The 26,844-nt window shown below is 46.2% G+C and overlaps 1 protein-coding gene across 2 annotated transcripts in view; it reads left to right on the top strand.

The window, feature by feature from the left end:
* Window positions 1-402: 402 nt before the first annotated feature.
* EXT1 (exostosin glycosyltransferase 1) overlaps window positions 403-26,844 on the top strand; it is a 254,996-nt gene continuing 228,554 nt past the window's right edge. For both annotated transcript variants that reach the window (XR_013621271.1, XM_078767777.1), the window contains exon 1: window positions 403-1,870. Coding sequence is in view for 1 of the 2 variants with exons in the window: in XM_078767777.1 (XP_078623903.1) it covers window positions 945-1,870 (926 nt within the window). In the remaining variant the exon portion in view is untranslated. The remainder of the gene's footprint in view (window positions 1,871-26,844) is intronic.

Here is a 26,844-nt window from a genome sequence, read left to right as displayed (position 1 = left end):
AAGCGAAACGGTCACAACAAGGGTCTTTGGACTGTCGTGGGGTTGTGGTGGAGGGTGTTTGGTCCGGTGGTGGAGGATTTCTAGAAACGATGAGGGAAAGTGAAGCAGAAATAGAGAAAAAATATAAAAACCCGATGAAATGGACATAATAAAGGCGAACACGGGGTTCGTGCGCCGTCTTTTCGGATTTCATGGATATTTGTTCAATATTCCGGTGATCAGTGAACGTCCCGAATACGCGGCCTGCCCTGCCGGAGACTTCTGTACGAAGAGGCGGAGCTACCGTCGCAGGCGTGGCCAAGCCGTGGGAGTGGGCGGAGCGATTACGGGGAGCCCGGTTGGGCGCTAAAGTGGGCGTGGCGAGACGAAGAGCCCAGCGAGGCAATGGTTAAGGAGCGCGGGTCCCGGGTGGGGAGGGAGCGGGGTTAAGCGGGAGCGCGGGCGGCCTGGCCGGCTCGCCGGCACAAAGCTCCGTAAGTACGGTCGGGGCGGAGGTTGGCAGCTCCAGGGTGCAAAGGGAGACGCAACACGAGGAAAGCGAGGATGGTGCGAGGTCGGAGCCGCGGTCGGAGCCGCAGTCGGACCGACCCCGCGTGCCGTCCGTCCCTGGTGGCGTTCCGCGCCTGGGTCTTCTTGTCCTGAGCCCGGAGCTCTTTGTCCTCCCGGGCCGGGCTTGTCCCTCCACATCACCGCGGGTCCGTGTCTCTCTCTCGGACCTTCCTTTCGATCCCGCTTTTTTTGCTCCTGCTCCTCCATCTCGTGTCTCCTCTCCAACCCGACGGGACGGGGATCCCCATGCTCGGGACGGGGCCCGGTCCGGCTCCTCCTGAAGCTCCGTCCCTCGCACTCTGCGTCCGTCCGGCGCTGCCTCCTCGGGATGGCCCGGCCCGGCACTCGCTGAGCCCGAGGCTCGCGACTCGACCGGCCTCGGCCACCCCGGCCACATGCAGGCAAAGAAGAGGTTCGCGCTGCTCGGGTCCGCGGCCGCCTCTCTGTTCCTGCTCGCTTACCTGTCCGGGACGCACCTGGGCCCCCGCGGGACCGCCCGGCGACCCACAGGTGCACCGAGGCCGAGCCGGTGGCCGCGTTGGGTCGGCGCGCCCCTCCCTAGACTGCCGGGGCTCGCGGGTGCCGAAGCCCACGTGCACCTCGCACCCGGGGGTCCGGCCGGACCCTCGACGGCACCGCGCGGCCCCCACTGCCGCATGAGCAACTGCTTCGATTCGTCGCTGTGTACGCGCAACGGATTCAAGGTGTACGTGTACCCGACCCCCAAGGGCGAAGAACTTTCCCAAAGTTACCAGAAGATCGTGCGTTCTGTGCGGGAGTCTCGCTACTTCACGGGGGACCCGCGCAAAGCGTGCCTGTTCGTGCTGGGCTCGGACACGCTCGACCGGGATCAGCTGTCCAGACATTTCGTGCACGGAATGCGCGCCAAGGTGCAGGCGCTTCCGTACTGGAACGGCGGGACGAACCACCTGGTGTTCAACCTGTACTCTGGCACCTGGCCCAACTACACGGAAGACCTGGGCTTCGACCTCGGACAAGCTATGCTCGCCAAGGCCAGCGTGGGCTCGGACAACTTCAGACCGAGCTTCGACGTGTCCATCCCGCTCTTCCCCGAAGAGCATCCTCAACGGGGCGGGGCCCGCGGACACCTGCACGCCAACGACGTACCTCCCGTCCGCAAGTACCTGCTGGTGTTCAAAGGGAAACGATACCTGACGGGTATCGGCTCGGACACCAGGAACGCGCTGTACCACGTGAACAACGGCCGGGACATCGTCCTGCTGACCACGTGCAGACACGGCAAGGACTGGTCCAAGCACAAGGACGCGCGCTGCGACCGAAACAACGACGAGTACGAGAGGTACGTGCCCGGAATACCTTCGCAATCCCGGAAATACTCACGTCTCGTTTGTTTTGACTACGTTTTCGGGGGAACTTCTGCGAAACTTGTTTTGTCTACGAACAAAGACACCCACGCGGGTCCTCGTGCTCGCAGACACGCTTGTTGCCATGGTTACGGGTTCCTACTTTGACACGCTTGTTGCCATGGCTACGGGTTCCTACTTTGACACGCTTGTTGCCATGGTTATGGGTTCCTACTTTGACACGCTTGTTGCCATGGTTATGGGTTCCAACTTTGACACGCTTGGTGCCTTGGTTATGGGTTCCTACTTTGACACGCTTGTTGCCTTGGTTACGGGTTCCTACTTTGACACGCTTGTTGCCATGATTCCGGGTTCCTACTTTGACACGCTTGTTGCCATGGTTATGGGTTCCTACTTTGACACGCTTGGTGCCATGGTTACGGGTTCCTACTTTGACACGCTTGTTGCCATGGTTACGGGTTCCTACTTTGCCGCGCTTGTTGCCATGGTTATGGGTTCCTACTTTGACACGCTTGTTGCCATGGTTACGGGTTCCTACTTTGACACGCTTGTTGCCATGGTTATGGGTTCCTATTTTGACACGATTGTTGCCCTGGTTATGGGTTCCTACTTTGACACGCTTGTTGCCATGGTTACAGGTTCACCGTTAACAATGAGCGATCCGATTCTCAGCGTACACGTGTGTAAACCTGCGTACACGGTATAGCGTCCGTGTACGACCGAGCTCGCCTCGGATTACTCCTTCGTACATGTTCTGTTTTGCTTTGTTTATCGTTTGGGGCAACCTGCAGGCCAGAGCATCGATTTGCTGTGCTGCGTTGCACAGGTGTGTTGTATACCTGGTGATAGGTACACCTTTTTATTGTATTTTGTTGCGCTGTTTCACTTTCTCTGATGTCCTGGTGTGTTCTGTCGTACCGAGGTGTACTTGGTGAATGATCCACCGTCCCAGGATCACCTTTATAACAATTAGCGCTTCGTTTTGTTAATTTGAGGGCACAAGCTTCGCCGTCCCGATCACAGGTGTGTTCTTTTCATACCTGCTCGAGTGAATACCCTGAAAGTGCGGATTTGATACATTCACGCAAATTAAGTATCGATTCACAGAGTGAGCTACAAGTGCCACCGACACACCTCCTCTCCTCCTCCACTGCACCCTTCCTCCTCCCCCCCGCCCTCCTCCATTGCACCCTTCCTCCTCCACCCGCCCTCCTCTTTCACATCTCTTGATCGTCCCTCGCACCCCTTTATCCTCCATCACACTCCTTTATTCTCCCTTGCACACCTTTATCCTCCCTCGCACCCCTTTATCCTCCCTCGCACTCCTCCATCCTCGCCCGCACCCCTTTATCCTCCCTCGCACTCTTCCATCCTACCTCGCACCCCTTTATCCTCCCTCACACCCCTTTATCCTCCCTCGCACTCCTCCATCCTCCCTCGCAGTCCTCCATCCTCCCTTGCACTCCTTTATCCTCCCTCGCACTCCTTTATCCTCCCTCGCACTCCTTTATCCTCCCTCGCACTCCTTTATCCTCCCTCGCACTCCTTTATCCTCCCTCGCACTCCTTTATCCTCCCTCGCACTCCTTTATCCTCCCTCGCACTCCTCCATCCTCCCTCACACTCCTTTATCCTCCCTCGCACTCCTTTATCCTCCCTCACACTCCTTTAACCTGCCTCGCACTCCTTTATCCTCCCTCGCACTCCTCCATCTTCCCTCGCACTCCTCCATCCTCCCTCGCACTCCTTTATCCTCCCTCACACTCCTCCATCCTCCCTCGCACTCCTTGAATGTGCGTTCCTCCAGCATGTTCCATTATGAATGATGGTGGCGTCCCTGGACTCTTGGTGCCAACAGTGGCATACAATGTACATGGGAGGATGAGTGCTTGGGGTGGGTACCCTGTATGGACACATGAAAAGGTGTACTCTCATGACGGAGTGTACACAAAGCATGTACCTTTGTGCCAACGGTGGAGCATGACGCACATTTGAGGAAGAGTGCTTGGAATGGGTACCACGCATGCGCACACACACGGGGGATAGGGGTCGGGGTGTGTATCCTCACGGCAGGGTATACAACTATACATGAGGTGAAGCCAGGTGCACACAGGTAGTGATAACACTCCTTGGGAAATTTATTCGAGAGCCATTTACCAAGACACCGAGATGTCTGGTTAATTTGATGCAACTTATATGGAGTTCAGAAAGGACGTGTCATGATCTGCACAAGCTTGGAAAACCTTGGAAAATTCCAGGTGCTCATCTTGGAATATATATATATATATTAGAATGGTAACACCTGCAAACAAGGTGTGCACACACCCAGCATTTACCTTTTGGGACGAATGCGCTTGCTCGAGTTGCAGACTCATTTTCTCGGAGACAGAAACAATATTGCGAGTCTTGTTAAAAGGATCCACCGGCTGTATCGATGCATTTTACCGGGAACTGTGGGAATTCAGGAGGTTCCAGGGTTTGGGGATTAACATTTGAAGCCGTGGATTGAAAGATATGGGACACCAGGCCTGTTACTGGGAAGGATTCGAATAGTGAAGCCAGTGCAGTCGGAATGAAGTGTGGGGCACGTTGACAAATTGGGCAAAATGATGCCAGAAAAAGGAGGAATGGGGAAAAAGGGCAAGGGTAGAAAAAACGAGGGGAGGCTCGTCATGCACTCGGTACTCAACACAACACTACCCAAAAGGAGGGCGTGTACCCTTCATGGTTGTGCCATCACCTGCAGGACCGTTACAGACTTCACGACCGCCCAAAGCAATTGATGCAAATCTGTCCCATAATCCCAGGGAGTACAAGGTGAGCAAAATCCAAAATACCTTTTCATTGATTTGCTAACCTCCTCGTTATCCACCAAAAAGATTACGCTCCTGACGGTCAATGTCCTTGTCCTGTAGCTTACACGTGACGTTCAATGTCCTTGTCCTGTAGCTTACACATAACGGTCAATGTCCCTGTCCTGTAGCTTACACGTAACGGTCAATGTCCTTGTCCTGTAGCTTACACATGACGGCCAATGTCCTTTTCCTGCAGCTTACACGTGACGGTCCATGTCTTCGTCCTGCAGCTTACACATGACGGCCAATGTCCTTGTCCTGTAGCTTACACATAACGGTCAATGTCCCTGTCCTGTAGCTTACACATAACGGTCAATGTCCCTGTCCTGTAGCTTACACATGACGGCCAATGTCCTTTTCCTGCAGCTTACACGTGACGGTCCATGTCTTCGTCCTGCAGCTTACACATGACGGTCAATGTGTTTGTCCTGCAGCTTACACGTGACGGTCAATGTCCTTGTCCTGTAGCTTACACATGACGGCCAATGTCCTTGTCCTGTAGCTTACACATAACGGTCAATGTCCCTGTCCTGTAGCTTACACGTAACGGTCAATGTCCTTGTCCTGTAGCTTACACATGACGGCCAATGTCCTTTTCCTGCAGCTTACACGTGACGGTCCATGTCTTCGTCCTGCAGCTTACACATGACGGTCAATGTGTTTGTCCTGCAGCTTACACGTGACGGTCAATGTCCCTGTCCTGTAGCTTACGCATAACGGTCAATGTCCCTGTCCTGTAGCTTACACATGACGGTCAATGTACTTGTCCTGCAGCTTACACGTGACGGTCCATGTCCTTGTCCTGCAGCTTACACGTCACGGTCAATATCCTTGTCCTGCAGCTTACACGTGATGGTCAATGTCCTTGTCCTGCAGCTTCCACATGATGGTCAATGTCCTTGTCCTGCAGCTTCCACATGACAGTGAATGCCCTTGTCCTGCAGCTTACACGTGACGGTTTTTGTCCATGTCCTGCAGCTTACACGTGACGGTCAATGTCCTCATCCTGAAGGTTACATGTGACGGTCAATGTCCTTGTCCTGCAGCTTACACGTACCGGCTCATTCGTGAGCCGAATTCGCTGGTTAAAGCAGAGTGCGGAGTTTTTATGATGAGTAAATAATTATTTATCGCAGCCATTTTACAAATATTTGTGCAGCTTGATTCCAGCCATGTTGTTGGAGATAAACCCCCGGGGGCTGCAGTCTTGAGCAAATGATGTCCATGGGGTGAGGTGGGGCGGGGGGTTACGAAGGGAAGCAGAGAGACGGAGACTTTCGGTAATGTATGACCCATATGTCGGTATGCATGGATCACAAGTCGTATTGTGTCCTCGTATGACGAGCCTACACTGTAATAATTAGTAGTATTTGTTTGTTGATGGAGGTATCGGTGGATGAAGGATTATTTATGATTTCTGGGCGTTTCTGTCCGTTGGATCATCTGGAAATCTGGAATGGAGCGAGCAGATGTTGGTGGCGTCATGACGTCGCAGCCTTGTGCTGTTCAATGGTGAGCGTTCTTTTTTTTTTGCTTTTCCAGCTTCTATAACAAAGACGGGTCATGGCGAAGCCCAGTGTGAAGTTAGCAGATGTTTTCATTGGCGTGTTTTTTTATTTTGTTTAGACGATGTGGCCATTTCCTTCCTGTTCAAACACACGTGCTGAAGATGCATTGGGTTCACTTTCAATTTCCATGCTTACTATTTTGCCAAAGGTACAGGAACAGGAAAACGTGAAAGCATTCACTTTCCCACAATGCAACGCTGCCTGTGTTTTTAGGAAAGTGTCTTATTGTGACATCTTGTGCAGCGCTACACAACTTGCTGTAGGCCTACTTTGGTGAGGGCCCTTAGTGTCTGCCAGCATGACGACACATTTTTGCCATACTGCTTTACTTTGGGAACGGCTTTGAAGCTAATAATAATAATAATAATAATAATAATAATAATAATAAATCATTAATATAATTAATTTAAATTCTCAGACCCAGAATTTGCAGAATTTCAATTCATTAATAAAAGTCCCAGACCTCAACTTAAACCCAACGGAACCATTCTGCTATGTCTAGGAACGACTGACTGTCTGGAGGGCAGAACGTAATCGCTTGCTGCACCTGCACTTTTTCCGAAGGATCAGTGTTACTCCTGGTGTTGAATTCTCAGTATGGCCGACAAAATCTCAGTAACGGTGACATCCGATTGTAAATCAAATGCACGGTTGTGACCTATTAACACTGCACATTTCCTTACCATCTACTTGTGGCAGAGACCCAAGCATGTGCCCCCATTTCGGGTGGAGCTCCGCAAACAGTCAGTTCAGTTGGTGGGGATGGAGCGTTGAGGCAGCGGGGGATTTGGTCATCTGGTGGCCGAATGCCGTGGGGTGCGCACGCTAAGTTGACGCACCCCAAGCGGGGGGAGCTTCTCGCAGACGAAGCACCATATGTCCCCGCCGTGGTACATTTAGCCACGTGTATTGTCGTGTATGCGACGTGGTACATTTAGCCACGTGTATTGTCGTGTATGCGACTGCGGGAGCACGCGCTGTCGGATTAGACCCCGTCACACAGCTGTGCCCGTTACCGCACGGAAAGCCCGACTACCTGGCGGTGAGAAGGGATTGCGATTCCATGGCTTTGACGTATGAACAATTTACCGGGGAAAATCGAATCGGTTGGAATTACGGTGAGAGAGTGAGCACACGGAACGACTTTGTGTTTTAATGTAACTGAAGGGCTATTTGTCTTTGGAGAAGTGTGCAATTTGCTAAATTATGCTCCTCAAATTAAATGCCGGGGAATAAAAGAGCCCTGCTAACTGCACCGAAACCACAGGCTACCTGCACCACGGATTTTCTTCCCAGGTCTGCCAGCGCCGCGGATTCGAAGGCGAGCCTTGTCTTTCTGCTCGCTTGACGTCGTTGCCCTCGGTTCAAAATGGAGCGTACCTCGATCTTTTATTTGCACGTCCGCCGAGGATGGAGGATCGAGGGTGGGTTTGATTTGCCTACCATCCCTACTGATCTGGCAGGCGTAATGTGTGATGTGTAAGTAAATGATTCTTTTACGTGTTGTTTATTGTACTTTATAAAACAACAAGTGACATCGGGCAGATCTTGTTTCTCGATGGAAGTGACATTTTATTCTGCTCGGTTTTTTGAAGAGTAAAACGGCGTTTGCGTACAAGCGGAAAGTCCCTCGCTCCTCTTATGAACCCGCACATGAAGCGAAAAGACGGGTTAAGCAATTGGTTCACTCTGTCTGTCTGTCTGTCTTGAGACATCAGTCAATGATCGGGGAACTACCTAATTTCAATTCAATATTATATGTTGAACACTGCACAACACGAACCTGCAGTTTAACAATAATTTATCTGAATTTGGCAAATTGTATGCAATCTTGTCTTGATCGTGCAAGCACAGAGAAGATCGTACCTTCTACCGACTCCTCTCCGGCCTTGCACCCCCAGCTCTCTCTGTGCTCTGTCCCCCAAATATTCCTACAGGTCGCACAAGATCTGCCAGCAACCCTCTGATGGTTAAACTGCAGAAAATCTCGGCTCTCTGCTCACCTTCACTCTTTCATTCCTCTTTTCTCCCGCCTCTGGAACAAACTCCCTCACTCCCTTCAATCCCACTCCTCCCTCCAGGTCTTTAAAACAGCTGTTCACCACCATCTCTTATCTTCCCCCATCCAAAACCTTGATCTTTTCTACCCCCGTTAATTCACCCCAGATCCACCTTGTTTGAAATTCCAACTTCTTTCCTGGAAGTCCTGGCAGTGTCCATATGTTTTATACCTCTCCCACCGCCCCCTTCCCTTGCCCCCCCCCCCAAAGCCCTCGCCCTCTCTCAGATCTCTCGATGTCTCCATGTCTCTCGGTCCCTGCTCTCAAATGTTGTGTTTGTGTCCTTCCCCCTCTCTCCCCATCTTGTCTACCGCTCCCGATGTTATATGTTTCATGTGTCGGTTTGTCTTTCTGTGTGATTAATGTTCGCTCTTTCACGAGCCTCGATCTTGTATACAAAAAAAAAAAAGAAAGAAAGAGAAAGCTGTATTTTTATGGTGTAGCCCAAAGGGCAAAGCAGTCTAGAAGAGTGTTTGCCCGTCCATACGTATGTATGTATGTCCCTTCAAACGTATACCAATCAGAGCTGAGGATATGGTCACATGACAGGGTGATGTGATTACATCTGATGTCATTACGGCGTACAACGACTGACTCCACATTCCGGCATTTTGATTCCAATGTCGTTCAGGCCGAACATATCGACGAACCTGTCATACATCACAATCGCCATGCTCTACCTTGACGTTTTTCATTCAGTGTAAAACAAAAACAAACCGATTGTTTAAATAATTATCAAATATCAAAAGCATCGGCGTTACGTCTCTTGCAACAATACGGTACATATCGGGCCTATACGTACCGTATTGTTGCAAGAGACGTAACGCCGATGCTTTTGATATTTGATAATTATTTAAACAATCGGCTTGTTTGTGTTTTACACAGAATGAAAAACGTAAAGGCGATAGGCCTTAGGCCTATACTATAGGCCTTAGGCTTCATGCCTTCATGCCTAACTTTCAGGCCGCTTCAGACAAATTAGCCCAGATATCTAAATACAGTAGTATTGTTTTCGTCATCTATCTATAATTCCAGTAATCTCTGTCTGTCTGTCTGTACGTCTGTACGTTTGTCTGTGACCGCTGTTTCTCGACAACCACTGGTCCGATATACTTTTAACTTGCCAGGTATATTGCTGGGGACCCGAGGATGTGCCTTTTCAAGGTTTCATATTAATCGGACAATTACTTACCGAGCTATGTCCAAAAAACGATTCAACCAATCAGAGAGCAGCGAACGATCGCGTGTGCCGAACGTGGCGGGCACACTCTGCCTCGGATGGCACATTTGAGAGCGTATTCATTTATTTCACGTTTGCAAACTATGTTGGCGTTAAACTATGTTTTACAACTAATAAAAACGAATTTGCGATTCATTCGCTTTCCTGCGCGTTTGTGCACGCGATGGCGATTTCTTTACCAAACTCCGGAAGTCGTTCGCTTTGGACCAAACCATTGCATGTAAATAGAGGGGGGGGATTGTCACCACTCGCAAGCCGTTCGCTTTGGACCAAACCATTTCATGTAAATAGAGGGGGGGGATATAATTTTAGATATAGATATAGTACGGGCATGCCCTAGTAATAATAATAGCGTTAATACTAATAGTATAGTAAATATAATTGTAACACTGCAATCCCTTTGGCGTTATTGCAAAGTTTCTAGATTGAAGCGGTGTATGGTTCATGAATCATTGATAAGCGGTGTACGGTACAAATAACGTGGAAGTAAGGAATTAGCCTCGATATTTTTTTTTAGTAATATCATTTTGAAAAAATAATGATAACGTAATGTTAATATTATGGTAAATCTAATCATAACACTAATCCATTCATAGTGACTGCAAAGTTACTGGAGGTTAAAATATATCATCTTCTATATATTAAAGTAGCGGCAGTTTTGTGTCTGTCCGTCATGTTACGTCATTACGTCTGTGATGTCATTACGACAGCTGACTCCACCGACCGACATTTTAATTTACTCGTACACCCGCTCACTATGGGAGTGGCAGGAAGACTCATTCCTCTTTGGGGTATATATATTACAGTAGATCTATGGTCGGGTCTCAAGAACATTGGATGTGTGTTCATTTACCAAGTTTCTTGTGGAGAGATCGGCAAGTGGTTTAAATATTCGAAAAAGCACTCCATTCAAAACCGTTAAGGAACAGCTGGCTTGGCAAGCGCTAGCTAGCTGCTTGGTAAATGAGCACACCCCGGTCTTCCTCCCTATCAGTTGCATGTTAAACAGCAGGAAAAGTGAGTTTCATTGGTGCTTTTCAAAACAAAACCTTAATTGGTGAGTTTCAAAAGTTCGCTACGAAAAACGCCACTTTCGCGGCAGGAAGGGTCATGTTATTTATCCAATCCTTGTGGGGTAGGTATATAGATTACACTAGATCTTCACTCAGTTCTGTAAGTAAAACTTACCTCACTGATGTCGGGATGCCTCCAAATTTCTTTGTTTAATGTTATTAAGAGCATTAGCGACTGTTTAAAAAGCTAATCATGTGTGTTTGTGGTTTATAATATTTTACAAGCCCGGCTACGCTGCTGTTAGACTGTCGGTCTTGTTTTTACTTTGTTCGTGAGTCTGGCAGTCCAAAAAAATTCAAATCATATCTCTCGATGTCTCGATATCTCTCGATGTTGAAGCATCACTTAAAAAATTATCGGATCCAGTGCCGGATACAAGAGGGAAAGGGCCGGTCCATGGGGACCGATCGGTACTCTGACCGCACTGCCCTGATGAATCCGGCAGCAGGAAAGAATGGGGAAGATTTGGCCTCTGAGTTGGAGGTGGGGTGGGAGGTGGAAAGGTACAACCACAGCGAAGAGGCATCCCTGATAGTTGTAGGTTAATGTGTTAAGTAAGGTGGTGTAAATGAAGAAGAAGAATACGACCACTCCTTTCGCCTCTACAGAGGCATAGGGCTGTCGAATAAGTTTATTGGGCTATTGGGCACAATCCTGGACAGGTTGCCACTCGCAGGATACTCAAATGGCTCATTCTTCCCAGTGAATGAAATGAATGAATGATCGTTATTTTAAGGCCATTTTCCCCCCTCCTTCCCAGTGAGCTGGCACTATTTTGCCGACCTTGAAAGGAGGACTGAGTCAACCCACTTGTTGTTATTTTAATGACAAGACAGGGGTTTGAATTCAGGACCTTGAGATCTCAAGCCAGCCACCTTATCCGTTAAGCCAACACCAGGTTTTGTGGTGTAAAAGATTGTGTATCAACAGCCGTAACCCTCCAAATTATTATTATTATTATTATTATTATTATTATTATTTTTTGCTACAGCCTTCAAAACCTTTCTTTTATTTCAATTGAATTATATTCTTGAACACTATAGAGCACAAACTGTCTTCTTGGCACTTTCCAAAACCCTCCGATTCTGACTTATGCTGTATCATATTGTGAGAGTAATTGTGAGATCATTGAGATTAAGCATTCAGACAAATATTGTGGCACCGAGCAAAAGGCAGCATTTTTTAATGAAATGAAGAACCTTCAGTTGTTTTCAACCAGCTCAAGCCTTCCTTTTTTTCCTTAAAAAAAAATATATATTGTAGTATTTTTACCATGGGCTTCTGATAGTATTTACATAATAGCTATGAAGTTAAAATCGATTTTTAAGGTAGTTATTTTGGAATTTAACCCGTTTTCATAATTACGAGCCGTCTAACTTTTAGCAACAGCAGAGGTCAGTCATAATCCCAGCAATCGTACTTGCTGCAGGTAGTACAACTTGTCCAGGGGTAGAGAAACGGTACCAATGCACAATGGCTGACATTTAAAATAATGCATGGAGTTGCTCATGTGAACATCTCTAATTGAGGATGGGACGACGGGCTTGACCTCCTGTCCTAAGGAGAGCATGTTCGAAGAGGCAGTTATAATGGATTATTTATTTAATATTTTAATGTGATCCCATTGGGGATCAAGCCCCAGAAGATGTAGCTGTATGACTAGTGCACGGTCAACCGAGCGATCCTGATGCTATCGTTGTTAAACTTTCCCAAGGTGCATTTGTTGCCTTGTTGCATGCAGAAAACCTCCTTTCTTCAGTCGCGACTCCAAAGCGTGCTCGGCTAAAATACCTGGATCCCTTCCAACCGCATATGCCGCATACCTGTGTAATGGAGTTGCAGGTGATTTTGTTTGTCAAACAAGCACTTACTCTTTTTCAGTTGCACTAAATTTGAGTGGAATATTTTTTAGTAAATGCATCACAAGGAGGGTTTACCATGGGAGTTGTTGTATGCAGATGATCTGGTGTTGATTGCAGAAAGTATGGATGGACTGAAGGAGAAGATGAACAAGTGGAAGGAATGTATGGAGACAAAAGGTCCGAAGGTGAATATCGGAAAAACGAATGTGATGGCAAGTGGTAAAGCATGTGGTGAGGTGGAAAGAACTGGGAAGTGGCCATGTGCTGTGTGCAGGAAGGGTGTTGGAGTGAACTCCATTCAATGTACAATGTGCGCTGAGTGGGTTCATCAAAAATGTAGTGGTCTGAGAGGGTCATTAACCAGGGTGGCAGCTACATTCAAGTGTAAGGTGTGCACAGAGGGAGCTGCAGATGGAAGAAATGTTGAGTTGGATCTTGGAGACGGCGTGAAGCTGGAAGGTGTGAAAACATTTTGTTACCTAGGAGACGTGCTGAATGGAGAAGGTGGATCAGACTCGGCAACGGTTGCTAGAGTGAGATGTGCATGGAAGAAGTTTCAGGAACTGAGTGGCGTGCTGACGAGGAGGGAGTGTCGTTGAAGCTGAAGGGAAAGGTGTATGCTGCATGTGTGAGAAGTGTTATGATTTATGGGAGCGAGACATGGGTAATGAACGTAGAGCAGCAACGAAGGCTGGAAAGGGTGGAAATGCGAATGGTTCGGTGGATGTGCGGAGTATCGTTGAGAGAGAGGAAGACAAATGATGAATTGCGAAAGATGATGGGAATAGAACCTGTGATGGATGCTGTGAAGAGGAACAGGTTGAGATGGTTTGGTCATGTGTTGAGGAAGGATGAAAGTGACTGGTTGAGAAGAGTGATGGAAATGAATGTAGAAGGAAGTAGAGGACGGGGAAAACCGAGAAAGACTTGGCTAAAGGTGGTGGAAGAAGAAATGCGGGCAAGGGGGTTAACAAGGGGAGATGCAGAAAATAGGGCAAAATGGAGAAGATTGTCATGGGGACCGCAAGGCTAACCCCCACTCTTGCAGGGAAAATGGCCTTAAAACGCCTGTTGTTGTTTGTTGTATAACAAGGGGGAACAAGGAGGAGTGAAATCCTGTGCACCCCGATGAGCCAAGCGTGTGAATCACTTATGTTGATGACTCGTGTAAAAGCAAAGCATGCCTCTTATTTTCCCTGCTGGATGGATATGAATGCCGAACACAGCTGTGATTAAAATGGATAAAAGCCGACACCTCTTTGTTTTCGTTCCAGTGCAATTTCGTTTATAGTTCGGTTGGACGGCCAAATGTCCTCGTTAAATAGTGTCCATGAAACTTTCACAGTACAATGAAACTTGTACATGAAAATACCCTCTCATGTGTTTGGGATATAATTGTACTTGGTAAGACAACATCTTGGAAGGTTTTTACAATTGAAGTCACAGATAAGGCCCTTTGGCTCATTGTGTCCACTATCCCAGCTATTGTACTTGCAGATACTACAACTTGCCCAGAAATTTGGACAGGATAGAGAAACGGTACCAATGCATGGAGTCGCTCATATGAACATGTCTAATTGAAGATGGAACGACTGGCTTGACCTCCTGTCCTAAGGAGATCATATTCCAAGAGGCATCACCCCTTGTTGGCACAGCACTATAACGGATTATTTATTTAATATTTTTATGTGATCCCATTGGGGTTCAAACCCCAGACTATATAGTTGTATGACTAGTGCACGGTCAACCGAGCAATCCTGATGCTGTCGTTATTAAACTTTCCCTTTCATTTCATGGTTCCATTTTTAGAGGAAGTGTTTGCTCCTGGGAAATTTTGCTTGTTGACTGTTAACCTCATGAAGTGGATATGAGGATATTGGTAGTGAGTGAGGAAGGGGGAGTGTAACGAGCCACGATGACTTGGTGAAAGTTTGTTCGGATCAGAAACTTGGATTGCCAGCGGAATCCTGTAAAGACTCCACTCGTAGCCATGGTGAAGCACATGATGTCAGCGTCAACCTTTGGCATTTGTCCAACTCGCTGGACTTTTTGTGTAGACGTTCAACGGGGAGTAATGAAAATGGAAAAATGGCCATCCATTAGGAGAACATTTTCCTGATTCCATTCTGATAATGGTGTTTGCTAAGGGCCCACCATGCCGCTGAAAGCTCAGTCTGTTCATTTTGTACTTTGTGTGAAGGATTGTAATGCACTATTCCTGCCCAAATTGTGTTATTGTTATTGTCTCGTCATCATGGTGATTGCACTTTTATGATGTCACAAATATATTGCCTCTTTGCGACACAAAACCTATGTTTGTTGTTGATGTTGCACCCTGTGGGTTATATTTTGGGAATCTTACTCCTTTAGGGGTGCACGGATTGAATGCAGAGTTTTGGGGACTATGCCATTGGAGTTTTTTTTATTATTATTTATGGATAGCGCTCCAGACAAGGCATACAGCCACTCTCGGTAAGGGGCTAAGAGAAGGTGAGAAAAATATAAGGATAAAGCAAAAGCAAAATAAAAATAAATAAATATATAACAACAAGAAAACATCCAAGGCACAGGAAGTAGCAGAGGTCGGGTAAAATGCCATTACACCTCAAAGATGTAGGAAGTATGAATTGACATTCCTCTTCAAGCGATGTATATCGTAGGATAATGGGAAGCATGTTACAGGTAGTGAATTCCAGAGCCAGACAGCATGAGGGATAAAACTATCAGCATAGCCTTTTGTTCTGCACTTTGGATCAGCTGTAGTGTATGGGTGTGCGGAGATGGCAAACCGGGTCAAACACTTGTACGGGACGAACCAAGTTAGAAACTCCAACAGAACATTTGCCATGAAAATATCTGTAGAACAAACCAAGAGTGGCACCTGACCTACGGTGAGAGTGGTTGAAAAGTTGAACCCATCTCCACACCAACCAGGTTGACGATACGTTTCTGGAGCCTAGCAAGTAAAGATCAGTGGCAGGCCAATTGTGGCAACAGCACTCCATGAGGGGACGTATAGTTGCCTTATACAGGTACAAAATGGCCTCAGGAGGTAAATACCTCTGCGCTCGTTAAAGACAACCAACTCACATGGAAGCACTTTTAGCAATACCAGAAATGTACTTATCCCAACGGAGGTCAGAAGACCTGTCCAGACCAAGAAGCCGAATCTCCGATGATTCTGTTCAGGTTGAAGATTCCATGTACACAGAATGGAAAGACCTGTTTCTCGAGCGAGATATGGACAACAGTTTAGTTTTCTTTGCATTGAAGGTTACCAGCCAGTCGTGCCCTTACTTATTTGCAAATTTACACATTATTTACACATTATTTACACACTTATTTACACATTCTCCAAATCATTGTCCAGAGAAACTCCGACCTCATTACGAGTGGCATTGAGTGAATCAGCAGATGCACAGTAGAGTGAGGAATCATCAGCATACATGGCTAGCTGAGACGGAACATTATCAGGAAGATCATTGATATAAACAAGGAACAATGGGGGACCAAGGACAGAACCCTGTGGAACACCAGAATTGATGGAGCAAGTCAGGGAAGATTGACCCTCAAGTACCACCTTCATCTTGCGATTTGTAAGGAAAGCTGAGATTATTGAATGCACCACTCCAGATACACCATATGACTGAAGCTTGTGGAGCAGACCCCTGTGCCAAACTTTATCAAAGGCTTTTGAGATATCCAAAGCAACTAATCGAGCTTCACCCTTGAGCTCCAATGCCCTGTTGAAATGATCCATAATTAAGGATAGCAGATCACCTGTAGAGCGAGAATAGCGAAGGCCATACTGGCAGTCAGTGAGAAGTTCATTGTCTTCCAGATGGGTGAGAAGTTGTTCATTGATGAAGCATTCCTTACCTATTACAGGAAGCAGGTTAATGGGGCGATAGTTACTTGGTTCAGAATGCTCACCGGCACCCTTGAAAACAGGGACAACAGAAGCCACTTTCCAGGATGAAGGAAACACCTCAGCAGACAAGCACAGGTTGTGTAGTTTCGCAAGAATCGGTGACAGTTCGGGACAACACATCTTCAATTCAATCACAGGGATTCCATCAGGACCAATCACTTTTGAAGCATATAAAGTGCAAATAATTCTGGCAACCTTCTTCGGAGTGATAACTGGAACAAGAATGTCAGAGTCTGTACGAGATGGAAAATCAGGAAGAGGGTATCCCTTATCATTTAGGGTAGAATAAGAAACAAAGCGATTTGAAAATAGGTTAACCTTATCCAGAGGTGAAGTAACAACCTCAGGTCCATGAACGAGAGGAGGTATAGAAGATTTATTGCGATTGAGTACACTGTTTGCAATCCGCCAAAAGTCCCGAGAGCCGACCGCCACTGAGTCACGATGGAATTGGCTTCAGAAGCAGCATATTGCTGCTTGGCATCCTCAATAACTCTTTTACAGCGATTACTTGCTTTGCGGCAGAGACAGTTGGACTCCAGAGACATTTGCACCTGGTACTGCTTGAAATAGTGGTTGGGATGAGCAATTGCTGATGCACAAGCCGGAGTGAACCATGGATGGGAATGGACCTTCACCTGATAGGTACATGAGGGAATATAAATGCCCATACCAGTGCAAATCCATTGGGATATTCCCCTGGCAGCCATATCAGAAGTAAGACTGAAAACTGAGGTCCACGGCACATCAGCAAGAAATGAATGGAATCCATCCCAATCAGATTTCCCAAACTTGAAACACAGTGCTGTGTAAAGGATGCAATGGAGTTGAGAATGAGGAGTTGGAGACACAAACAAACAGTGGAATGATCCGAGTTACCGATTGGAGGCAGAACATCGGCAACACAATCACCGCGGTTAGAACACAGAAAGAGATCAAGCAGGTATCTTCCATCAGAAGCACGGTCAGGAATATGAGTGGGAGAGGAAACAATTTGGGTGAGGTTTTGAGAGATTGAGAAATTATAGGCATTGATACCAGGAAGGTCAGTATTGTGAGAGTGTACCAACCAATCCTTGTGGTGAACGTTGAAGTCTCCAAATACCATGATGTGTGCAGAAGGGTGGAGTAAACTAGACCTGTCAATGCTGTCTGAGATCGCATCGAGCACGGCACAAGAGGAAAAGGAAGGTGAACGATGCAGAAAGAAGAGATATGTTGTTGAATGCAGGAGAGCAAGGCGGAAATACATAAACTCGTGAGAGCCACTTTCAAGAGAGTTTTCACAAGCTAAAGGTAGAGAATCCTTAACATAGATACCAAGACCATGAGAAGGAAGGTGATCAAGTTGGTGAAAAATGTAACCAGGTAGCTTGAAAGAAATGGAGGAGATACCACTGTCTAACCGACACTCAGATAGAGCCAGCAGATCAGGTGAGTTAAGCTGAACAAAAGATTGCACAGACGAGCAGTTGGAGTGAAAGCCCCGACATTGGAAAAGCAAATATTAAAAGTATTTGAGCGTCGCTGCGCATGGGCTGGTAGATTAGCACATGCAGGTAGAGATCTGTTATTCTTAGATTGTAGAGCCATATTCATAGTGATATAAATACATAAAACATTGAAAGGGAGTGGACAGGCCAGACAAGGAAGAAGAGGAAAAAGAAGAAGAAAGAGAAGACAGTCAAAGTTACCCAAACAAATTTACAAACCAATCCAAGACACTCAATTACCTAAATAACTCAGGTAGCACAACCATTTCCACATTTTACATCTGTTGATAGATCAGCCTCTCAGATCATTACCAAAGAGTTAGGGATCCTGTACTACCAGGCAGCCATGACCTGCGACATGTTTATTTCCGGTACTCTTCCGAGAGGCAGAATTCATCAGATCCCCCAGGGAGTCACGGACAAGAATGACGCAAAATAGCTAAGACTAGAAATGACAGAATACAAGTACACATACATTCAAAGTACACCGGCCCCATGCCAAATAATTAAATATCCTCCAGCGCGGCATTTCTGGGGCGCCTCAGGCGCCCGGCAATACCGCAGTGCAGCTCATAGAGGCTGCATTGGAAGAGAGAGGTGTACACGAATTGATTGATTAATTGCATAATTAAAATCAAGAAAAGATTATCATAAAATATTTTCTTAATCAATTGGCTAATAGGCTAATTGGCTAATTTAGCTCTTTCACGAGCCTCGATTCAGTATACAAAAAAAAAAAAAGAATAAATAAATAGCATAACTAAACCACTAGTGCTTCATCCGAAGATGTATCTTTTAGAAATTGAATTAAATAAGGCATTAATTTAAATAATTAAATAATTAATTGATTAATCAATAAATAATGAATCGATTAAATGATTAATCAATAAATCAAAAATATCCTTGATAGCCACATCACTTGGTCACTGTCATGTCCAAATATTAGCTTCCCAGCTCAAAAGGTGCCTGAGATATTGGCCAAATGAGAAAGAAAATAAATAAATGATTAATAATGAAAATAAGTAAATAATAATCATAAAAAAATTAATCAATTCGCTAATATAACACATAAACCACCACCATTTCATCAGAATCTGTAACTTTAAAAAAAAATTTTTTAGTCATTAATCGAATAATTAAATAATTAATCGATTAATTGATTAATTGATTAATCAATAAATCAAAATAGCCTTTGCAGCCAAATCACCTGGTCATTGGCATGTCCAAATATCAGCTTCCTAACTCAAAAGGTGCCTGAGTTAATGGTCAGAAGAGAAATGAAATGTATAACTATCAGTACAGTTTAATTAATCGCTAATAATTAATTAAATAACTCATCAATTAATTGATTAATCAAAAAACAAAAAATACCGTTTTTGACAAAGTACTTGCTCACTCTTGTGCCGAAATTTCAGCTTCCTAGCGAAAAGGATGGCTGAGATATCGCCCAGACAACCAAGGAAACAGACAAACAAGAAAGAAAGCAAGAAAGAAAACAACCAGAGTGAAAACTGAGTACAAAGAATAAGAAGAAGAAGAAGTAGTGGAGGGGAGAAGGAGAAGATGACTGTCCGGTGCCATTCACCTAGTCCTGAAACAGGGAAAACCCTCTTCACAGGACCACTGAGAAGATGGGGGTAACTCGGCCAGGCAGAATAAAAACTTTTCCCTACCTCCAAAAATGTGTGACTACTCTTAGTCTGGCTCCTACCCATTGACCTGCCTGGCTAGGTAAGACCTATCAGGAGCAAAGCTCCCGCCAGTATAGCCCAAAGGGTCACAGGAACAAGCAAGAGCCCCCACTACGATCAAAGTGGTAGTCACAATCTGGGAGGAAAAGTTGTCATTAAGCCAGCTGTCCGATTGGCTTACACTTGTTTTTACATCCTGACTCACCCACAATATTTGCTCTACAAGATTGTTCACGCATGTAACACTCCCAAGTAATATATTTGAAAAACACCTTTTAAAGGATCCCATGAGGTGTCGCATATTCTGAAGCAATGTCAGCAGCAGACACCATTTTTCATGCAACTTACAATCCGATTGTCTTGTGCTTGCATATCTCTGCGAATGAATCATTACCAGCTGGTTTTGTGCCACGTGGCACAGAGGTCGGTCTTCACGAGCTTTGCTGTTTCGTCTTCACCGTCTCGTCAATATTTGTTCTGCATCAACCACCAAGTTTCCTCGCCCTAACGACCTCACTGTCTGTCTCGCACACTTTCGTGTTATTTATTTGGTTCAATGGCTCTTTATCACTGTCTTACTGCGTAACTCTTCCACTGTTTTGTTGTCTTCTTCTAGTATGTTTTAAAAATCGTCCTCTGGGATATAACACCACGCTTATGGACATCCTTAAGCTGTATAGTCTGGGTTCAAATCCCGACTCGATTACAAGAACTGCCATTCCGGTGCTTCGTGGGGGCAGGACATGGAGGCAAGATGTGGAGGCAGGACTTGGAGGCAGGACGTGGACGCAGGATGGACGTGGAGGCAGGATGGACGTGGAGGCAGGATGGACGTGGAGGCAGGATGGACGTGAAGGCAGGATGGACGTGGAGGCAGGATGGACGTGGAGGCAGGACACGGAAGCAGAACGTGGAGGCAGGATGTGGAGGCAGGACTTGGAGGCAGGACTTGGCGGCAGGATGGACGTGGAGGCAGGATGGACGTGGAGGCAGGATGGACGTGGAGGCAGGATGGACGTGGAGGCAGGACATGGAAGCAGAACGTGGAGGCAGGACGTGGAGGCAGGACGTGGAGGCAGGACGTGGAGGCAGGACGTGGAGGCAGGACTTGGAGGCAGGACGTGGAGGCAGGACTTGGAGGCAGGACGTGGAGGCAGGACGTGGAGGCAGGACGGACGTGGAGGCAGGACATGGAGGCAGGACGTGGAGGCAGGATGTGGAGGCAGGACGTTCAGGCAGGACGGACGTGGAGGCGTTGTTGAGTCACTGAATTGTAGGTTTAGCTGGCCAAACAGAGATGATGCAACCAGCATACGATGCTTTATACATACAAATTACACTTGTACGTACAGCGAGAGGTGTGCATGTGAGGGCGGTGTGTACAATTACACCTTGTTAAACAGTGTGCCCTGCATGGTAAAGCAAGCATTGCGGATCACAGTATAACTTTGGTACTAACATCTGCCAAAGGCAGTTGCTGCTTTTGAAGGTTAATGAGAATTTATGGAGAGAGTGTTTGTTCGACAGGGTTGTTCCATGGAGTGTACTTACCTTTGAGCTCTCCAGTTTGGGATTGATTCCAGATCTGACAAGAAATTGTGGGATTGGTGCTTCTCAGGCATGGCGCGTGTGCCATCCATCGGGTGAATGACAAGCCGGGTGTCCCGTCTGCCAGCATTATTCACTGGGCCTTACAGATCCCAAGGTGTCTATCATGAAGGGTAGTTCGGTTATTACCGGTGCCCTGAGCAAATTTCAAAATCTATTTTCATTTCCCGGTAATAAATTACAAATTCCTTCCCGGATTCAGCTCCAGTCATAAGTTGCCACCTGGCCTGCCGGTTCGCGAACGACTTCAGCCAAAAGCTTCCCTCCATAGTGGGGCAACTTAGCATAACAATTGTGCATTTTGTGAGGAAAGCACCAAATTTGGCACACTAGTAGACTATCCTTTTATGAACAGATTTGGATATTGGGCCATCTCAAATTCAGCCCCTGATGGCTGTGGTAGCCATTTTACAAAATGACACCTTCAGCTTGTTCCGACGAATTGCATCATCAATTGGCTTGGTCCTTTCCACCAGGCATTCTCTGGTGAAAGCCTGGAACTGCTCTTGGCCAATCTTCTTCACATTCCTGGCAGTCTCAACTGCAGCAGGACCTGCAATTTGCTTTGCGTCAAGGACAACCAGATCCATGCTCTCTTCCTCAAAGGGGTTGCCAAGCTCTTCTATGACGCTGACGAGGGCGCGGACATCCTTGGCGAAAGAGGTCTGCACACTTGGTGTCTGGTCGTGATGACGTGTGTCCTCTCGCCTCCCCCAGTGTTGATGGCCATCTTGGAACTCTTCTATGGCCCCGGCAACCTCTGGCCCGGCAATCATCCAACGCCGCAGGGCACTTGGGTTGTCAGTGAGGCCGACTGCTCCACCATCTCCTTTGATGCAGGCGTTATTCTGTTCATGCGCCTGGTCGATTGGGATCGAAGAGAACACCTTCTTCGTCTTCTGTACAGTGAAGTTGCCAGCCATGAATTATCTGGCTACATCTGGGTGCTTCATTGGGAGTGCAACCATGTCCCTCAGGTGAACAGGGACCCACCTGGCATAGTGTGTGTGGTCTAAGGCATGGAACCATGGGACCAGTTCCGTCAGGGCATCAAGGTACATCGTGAATGAAGCCTGCCGCAGAGAACGCACGTAGACCAGTACCAACATCTCTAGTTCCAGCACAGTTGCCCAGTACTGAAAGTTGGGAATGTCTTCTCCTCTCTGGTGACACCAGTCTTCGAACTCAGGCAGGTCTTCTGCATCATCAGCATATGTCATACAGTGGCGTTCATACGCAAGGTGTTGCAGGATGTGCAGTGCCACTGCAGTGATTTGATGAGCTCTTCTTGTGCGGGTGACGTGGGCAGCTCGCAGGAAGGGGTCGGCCGTCCCTGGCGTTGCAATCTCAGCTTGCAAATCTGCAAAATCTGCAAATCTTGCAAAAATCAAATCTCTGAATCTGAGATGGCCCAATATCCAGATCTTTTCATAATATGATAGTCTACTAGTGTGTCAAATTTGGTGCTTTCCTCACAAAATGCACAATTGTTATGCTATATTTAGCTTAGCTGCCGGACGACCACCCCCCAGATGATCCCACTGTGGAAATAATTGAAGTCGTTTTAGAAGCTGCAGTTGGAGTGCTTTTTTGGGCGGTTGGGGGGGGAGGGGGGGGAGGGGTGGCAAACGACCAACAGTACGCTACTAGTCGGGCAGCTTAGCAGCATATTTATCGAAAATGGGGAACGGCTTGACAAAAGCGCCATTTTTATTTTGGTGGTCCATTAGACCATATACAATAGATTTAGGACCGGAGGCAAGAAATATACAGTGTTCTTCACCTTTTTATTGGACAAAAACCAATTATGTATATATTTTCAACAAGGAGGCTAACCTTTATTCCATTACGTGCAGTGTTATTTGTAAAACTTATACATGCCTGAATAATAAATCTTTCGCTTTCATGTAATAATAATTAGTAATATAATACCGAGTGTTTACACAAATGTGTTATACTTGTGCCTCGCGCACCTCTCATATATCTAACATGTACGCAACTACAAGGATGTAATGACAATATAGCTTCAGAACAGACAACATGTTGTTCAAGGTAATTTGTCCAGCAAGTTAGGTATTTACGATTTTAGTCTAACTCCAATAGCTGATGATTTATTTGCATAAATGTATTGCTCGATATTATGCTGTGCGAGTCGTATTTGCACAAAAGTCAAACACTGTATATGTCTTGCCTCCGGTCCTAATTCTATTGCATATGGTCCAATGAACCACTAAAATAAAAATGGTACTTTTGTAAAGTCGTTCCCCCAAAAATTGCTAAGCTGCCTAACTATGCAGTTTCTTCCAAGAACTGCCTAAAGTCGTGATGCGCTGTGAAGCTTCTTCTTCAGATACGTGAATGGCCACCATTTGAAAAAGTGAACAATGTCAACAATAATAGGCCTCGTAATCACATGTTACCTTTTTAACTAACTAGCGTATCGCATGTTACCCTTTGAGCTAACTATCGTATCGCATGTTACCTTTTGAGCTAACTATCGTATCGCATGTTACCTTTTGAGCCAACTAGCATATGACATGTTACCTTTTGAGCTAACTATCGTATCGCATGTTACCTTTTGAGCCAACTAGTATATGACATGTTACCTTTTGAGCTAACTATCGTATCGCATGTTACCTTTTGAGCTAACTATCGTATCGCATGTTACCTTTTGAGCTAACTATCGTATCGCATGTTACCTTTTGAGCTAACTATCGTATCGCATGTTACCTTTTGAGCCAACTAGCATATGACATGTTACCTTTTGAGCTAACTATCGTATCGCATGTTACCTTTTGAGCAAACTATCGTATCGCATGTTACCTTTTGAGCTACCTATCGTATCGCATGTTACCTTTTGAGCTAACTATCGTATCGCATGTTACCTTTTGAGCTACCTATCGTATCGCATGTTACCTTTTGAGCTACCTATCGTATCGCATGTTACCTTTTGAGCTAACTATCGTATCGCATGTTACCTTTTGAGCTAACTATCGTATCGCATGTTACCTTTTGAGCTAACTATCGTATCGCATGTTACCTTTTGAGCTAACTATCGTATCGCATGTTACCTTTTGAGCTAACTAGCATATGACATGTTACCTTTTGAGCTACCTATCGTATCGCATGTTACCTTTTCAGCTAACTATCGTATCGCATGTTACCTTTTGAGCTAACTAGCATATGACATGTTACCTTTTGGGCTAACTATAGTATCGCATGTTACCTTTTGAGCTAACTATCGTATCGCATGTTACCTTTTGAGCCAACTAGCATATGACATGTTACCTTTGTAACTAACCAGCGTATCGCATGTTACCTTTTGAGCTAACGATCGTATCGCATGTTACCTTTTGAGCCAACTAGCATATGACATGTTACCTTTTGAGCTAACTATCGTATCGCATGTTACCTTTTGAGCTACCTATCGTATCGCATGTTACCTTTTGAGCTACCTATCGTATCGCATGTTACCTTTTGAGCTAACTATCGTATCGCATCACCACGATGACTCCAGAAGCCACAGCTCAGATGAAAGCTCAGGCTATTAATTATCATGGAATCAAATCCGCGTGGATTGTGCCGCACAGCAATGCCCAGACCGTTCCCGCTAATCAAATTTTAATTCCGGCATTAATGCCAATCTCGAGCCGCCGCATATTTTTGGTGCAGCAATGGCGATGTTCCGACACAATGTTTTCTCACCTGGAAACAAAAAATGCAAAAAGAAAAAAAGAAAAAACCCCTCCGCGCAAGGTCATAATTCCACATTTTCATTGCCCACTTGAGTTAATTGTATAAGGAAAGACACCTTTATGGGGTAATTAATGTCAGCGGTGCTCAAGTTATGCTTTTAAAAGCTCTTTTCACCATGAAATTCTTGGCTCGCAGGTGGTCGGAACTCGAGGACTCCTCAGCTGGTTTTGTGCGCAGCTTTTGTCCTGGCGTGTCGAATGGTCCATTACCTAAAGATCGGGACATCGTCCAACTAGCTCGGAAATCTCGGTTTCTCCCACCTGATCAGATCCAAGTTTTAATTGTTTTGTCCCAATTTTGTGGAATATATTATAATATAGCATTGTGAAGCTCCGATTCATGATGGCGACATTGCTCTGATGTTAAACGCACTTTCACTCACCTTCGATATCGACGAATTGAATCGATGAAAATTAAAATGATTCTAAAGTCGTTTTTGAAACGTTTGGTGATGTTTCTGTGCGTCGTCTTGCATCCCGAAACATCCGAGTACCGGAAAAGGAAAATGGTCGCAAGGTCACGTGTGGAGGTCACAAGGCCACGAGGCCTTGTTTCTAATCCTTGTTTCCATTCAGTGTTGCTGATGCATTCGGTCTCGCATGAAGAACGGTGAAAGGTACACTGGAGTAAAACCTGATTTATTTATTTATTCATTAATTAATTAATTTATTTTCTTGCTCCCTTCAGGTCTGCCCAGAAAGCCTTGTGTTGGCTTAGCGGTTAGGGTGCCGGCTTGGGATTCTAGGATCCTGGGTTTGAATCCCGGTCGATCGCTGAATTAACGCCAGGTGGATCGACTCAGCCTGTCATCCTTCCGAGGTCTGCAAATTGAGCACCGGTTCACTGGTAATTCCCTGTGTGTCGCAAGAGGCGACTAACAGGGTTGGCGGCAGGAAGGGCATCCGGGCCATAAAACATTGCTTCAAAAAGGGGACCACGGTGCCCGAAAAAGGCCAACCCCGCTCTGCGGAGAAAAATGGCCTCTAAAGGTGGTTCTTCTTCTTCTTCTTCAGGTCTAACCAGAGCATTAGAGCCAGGTGCTGTTTGTGGCCGTTTGACCAATGAGATGACTTTTTTTCATTTGAGGTTTGTTATTGGGCAACGGGAAGATTTCCAGCTCCTTTCAGAGTAATGTTGCATTGTGGGAAGCCTGTACTGCCCTTTTTAAATTGACAGAAGATTCTATCGTTTTTGAGGGCATTGTTGGGCCAGGCGACGTCATGGAAGTGACCTTTGGCCTCCATAAGGAAACGCTGCTTCGTACTCTCCTTTTCAAAGTTCCTTTGTGCGGCGTAGCAAGGGTATAGACTTTGGCATTCTTGTACACTACCCGGGGAAACATAAACCGTCTGGCTATGTGTTCCACCGTGGGGACAACAGAAGGCTTTTTGTGTGTTTGGGTTTCCATTTGCACGAAACATTGAAATCGGGATTCTGTAGGATGGCAGAGAATGTGCATTAGCCGACTGTTGAGGCCCAACCTTAAATGTATAGAATGGTAGTCATTCAGTACCAGATTGTGGTGTCCACGCCAAGTTTAAATTTGTTTTTAATTTACATGGCAGTAGTCTTGCTGCACTATTTCGGTGTTGAGGGTTGTTAGGGTTTGGGTTCGGGTTAGTCGTTAGGGTTTGGGTTAAGTTAGGTTAGTTGTTAGGGTTTGGGTTAGCGTGTCTGTCTTTGTCTTGTTTGTTCATTCCCTCGAGAGTGGCATCGTGCCATGACAATTGAATATCATGTGATTCAACCTGTAACGGCTCCTGATTTATTTATTTATATCCAGACTTTCGGTGGCCTGAGTAAGGCCTGGAA

Source organism: Myxine glutinosa, chromosome 13 (genome assembly GCF_964187855.1).
Source record: "Myxine glutinosa chromosome 13, kmMyxGlut1.1, whole genome shotgun sequence".
Lineage (NCBI taxonomy): Eukaryota > Metazoa > Chordata > Myxini > Myxiniformes > Myxinidae > Myxine > Myxine glutinosa.
Note: the sequence above shows the minus strand (reverse complement) of the source record. Positions and strands in the feature narration are given on the sequence as shown.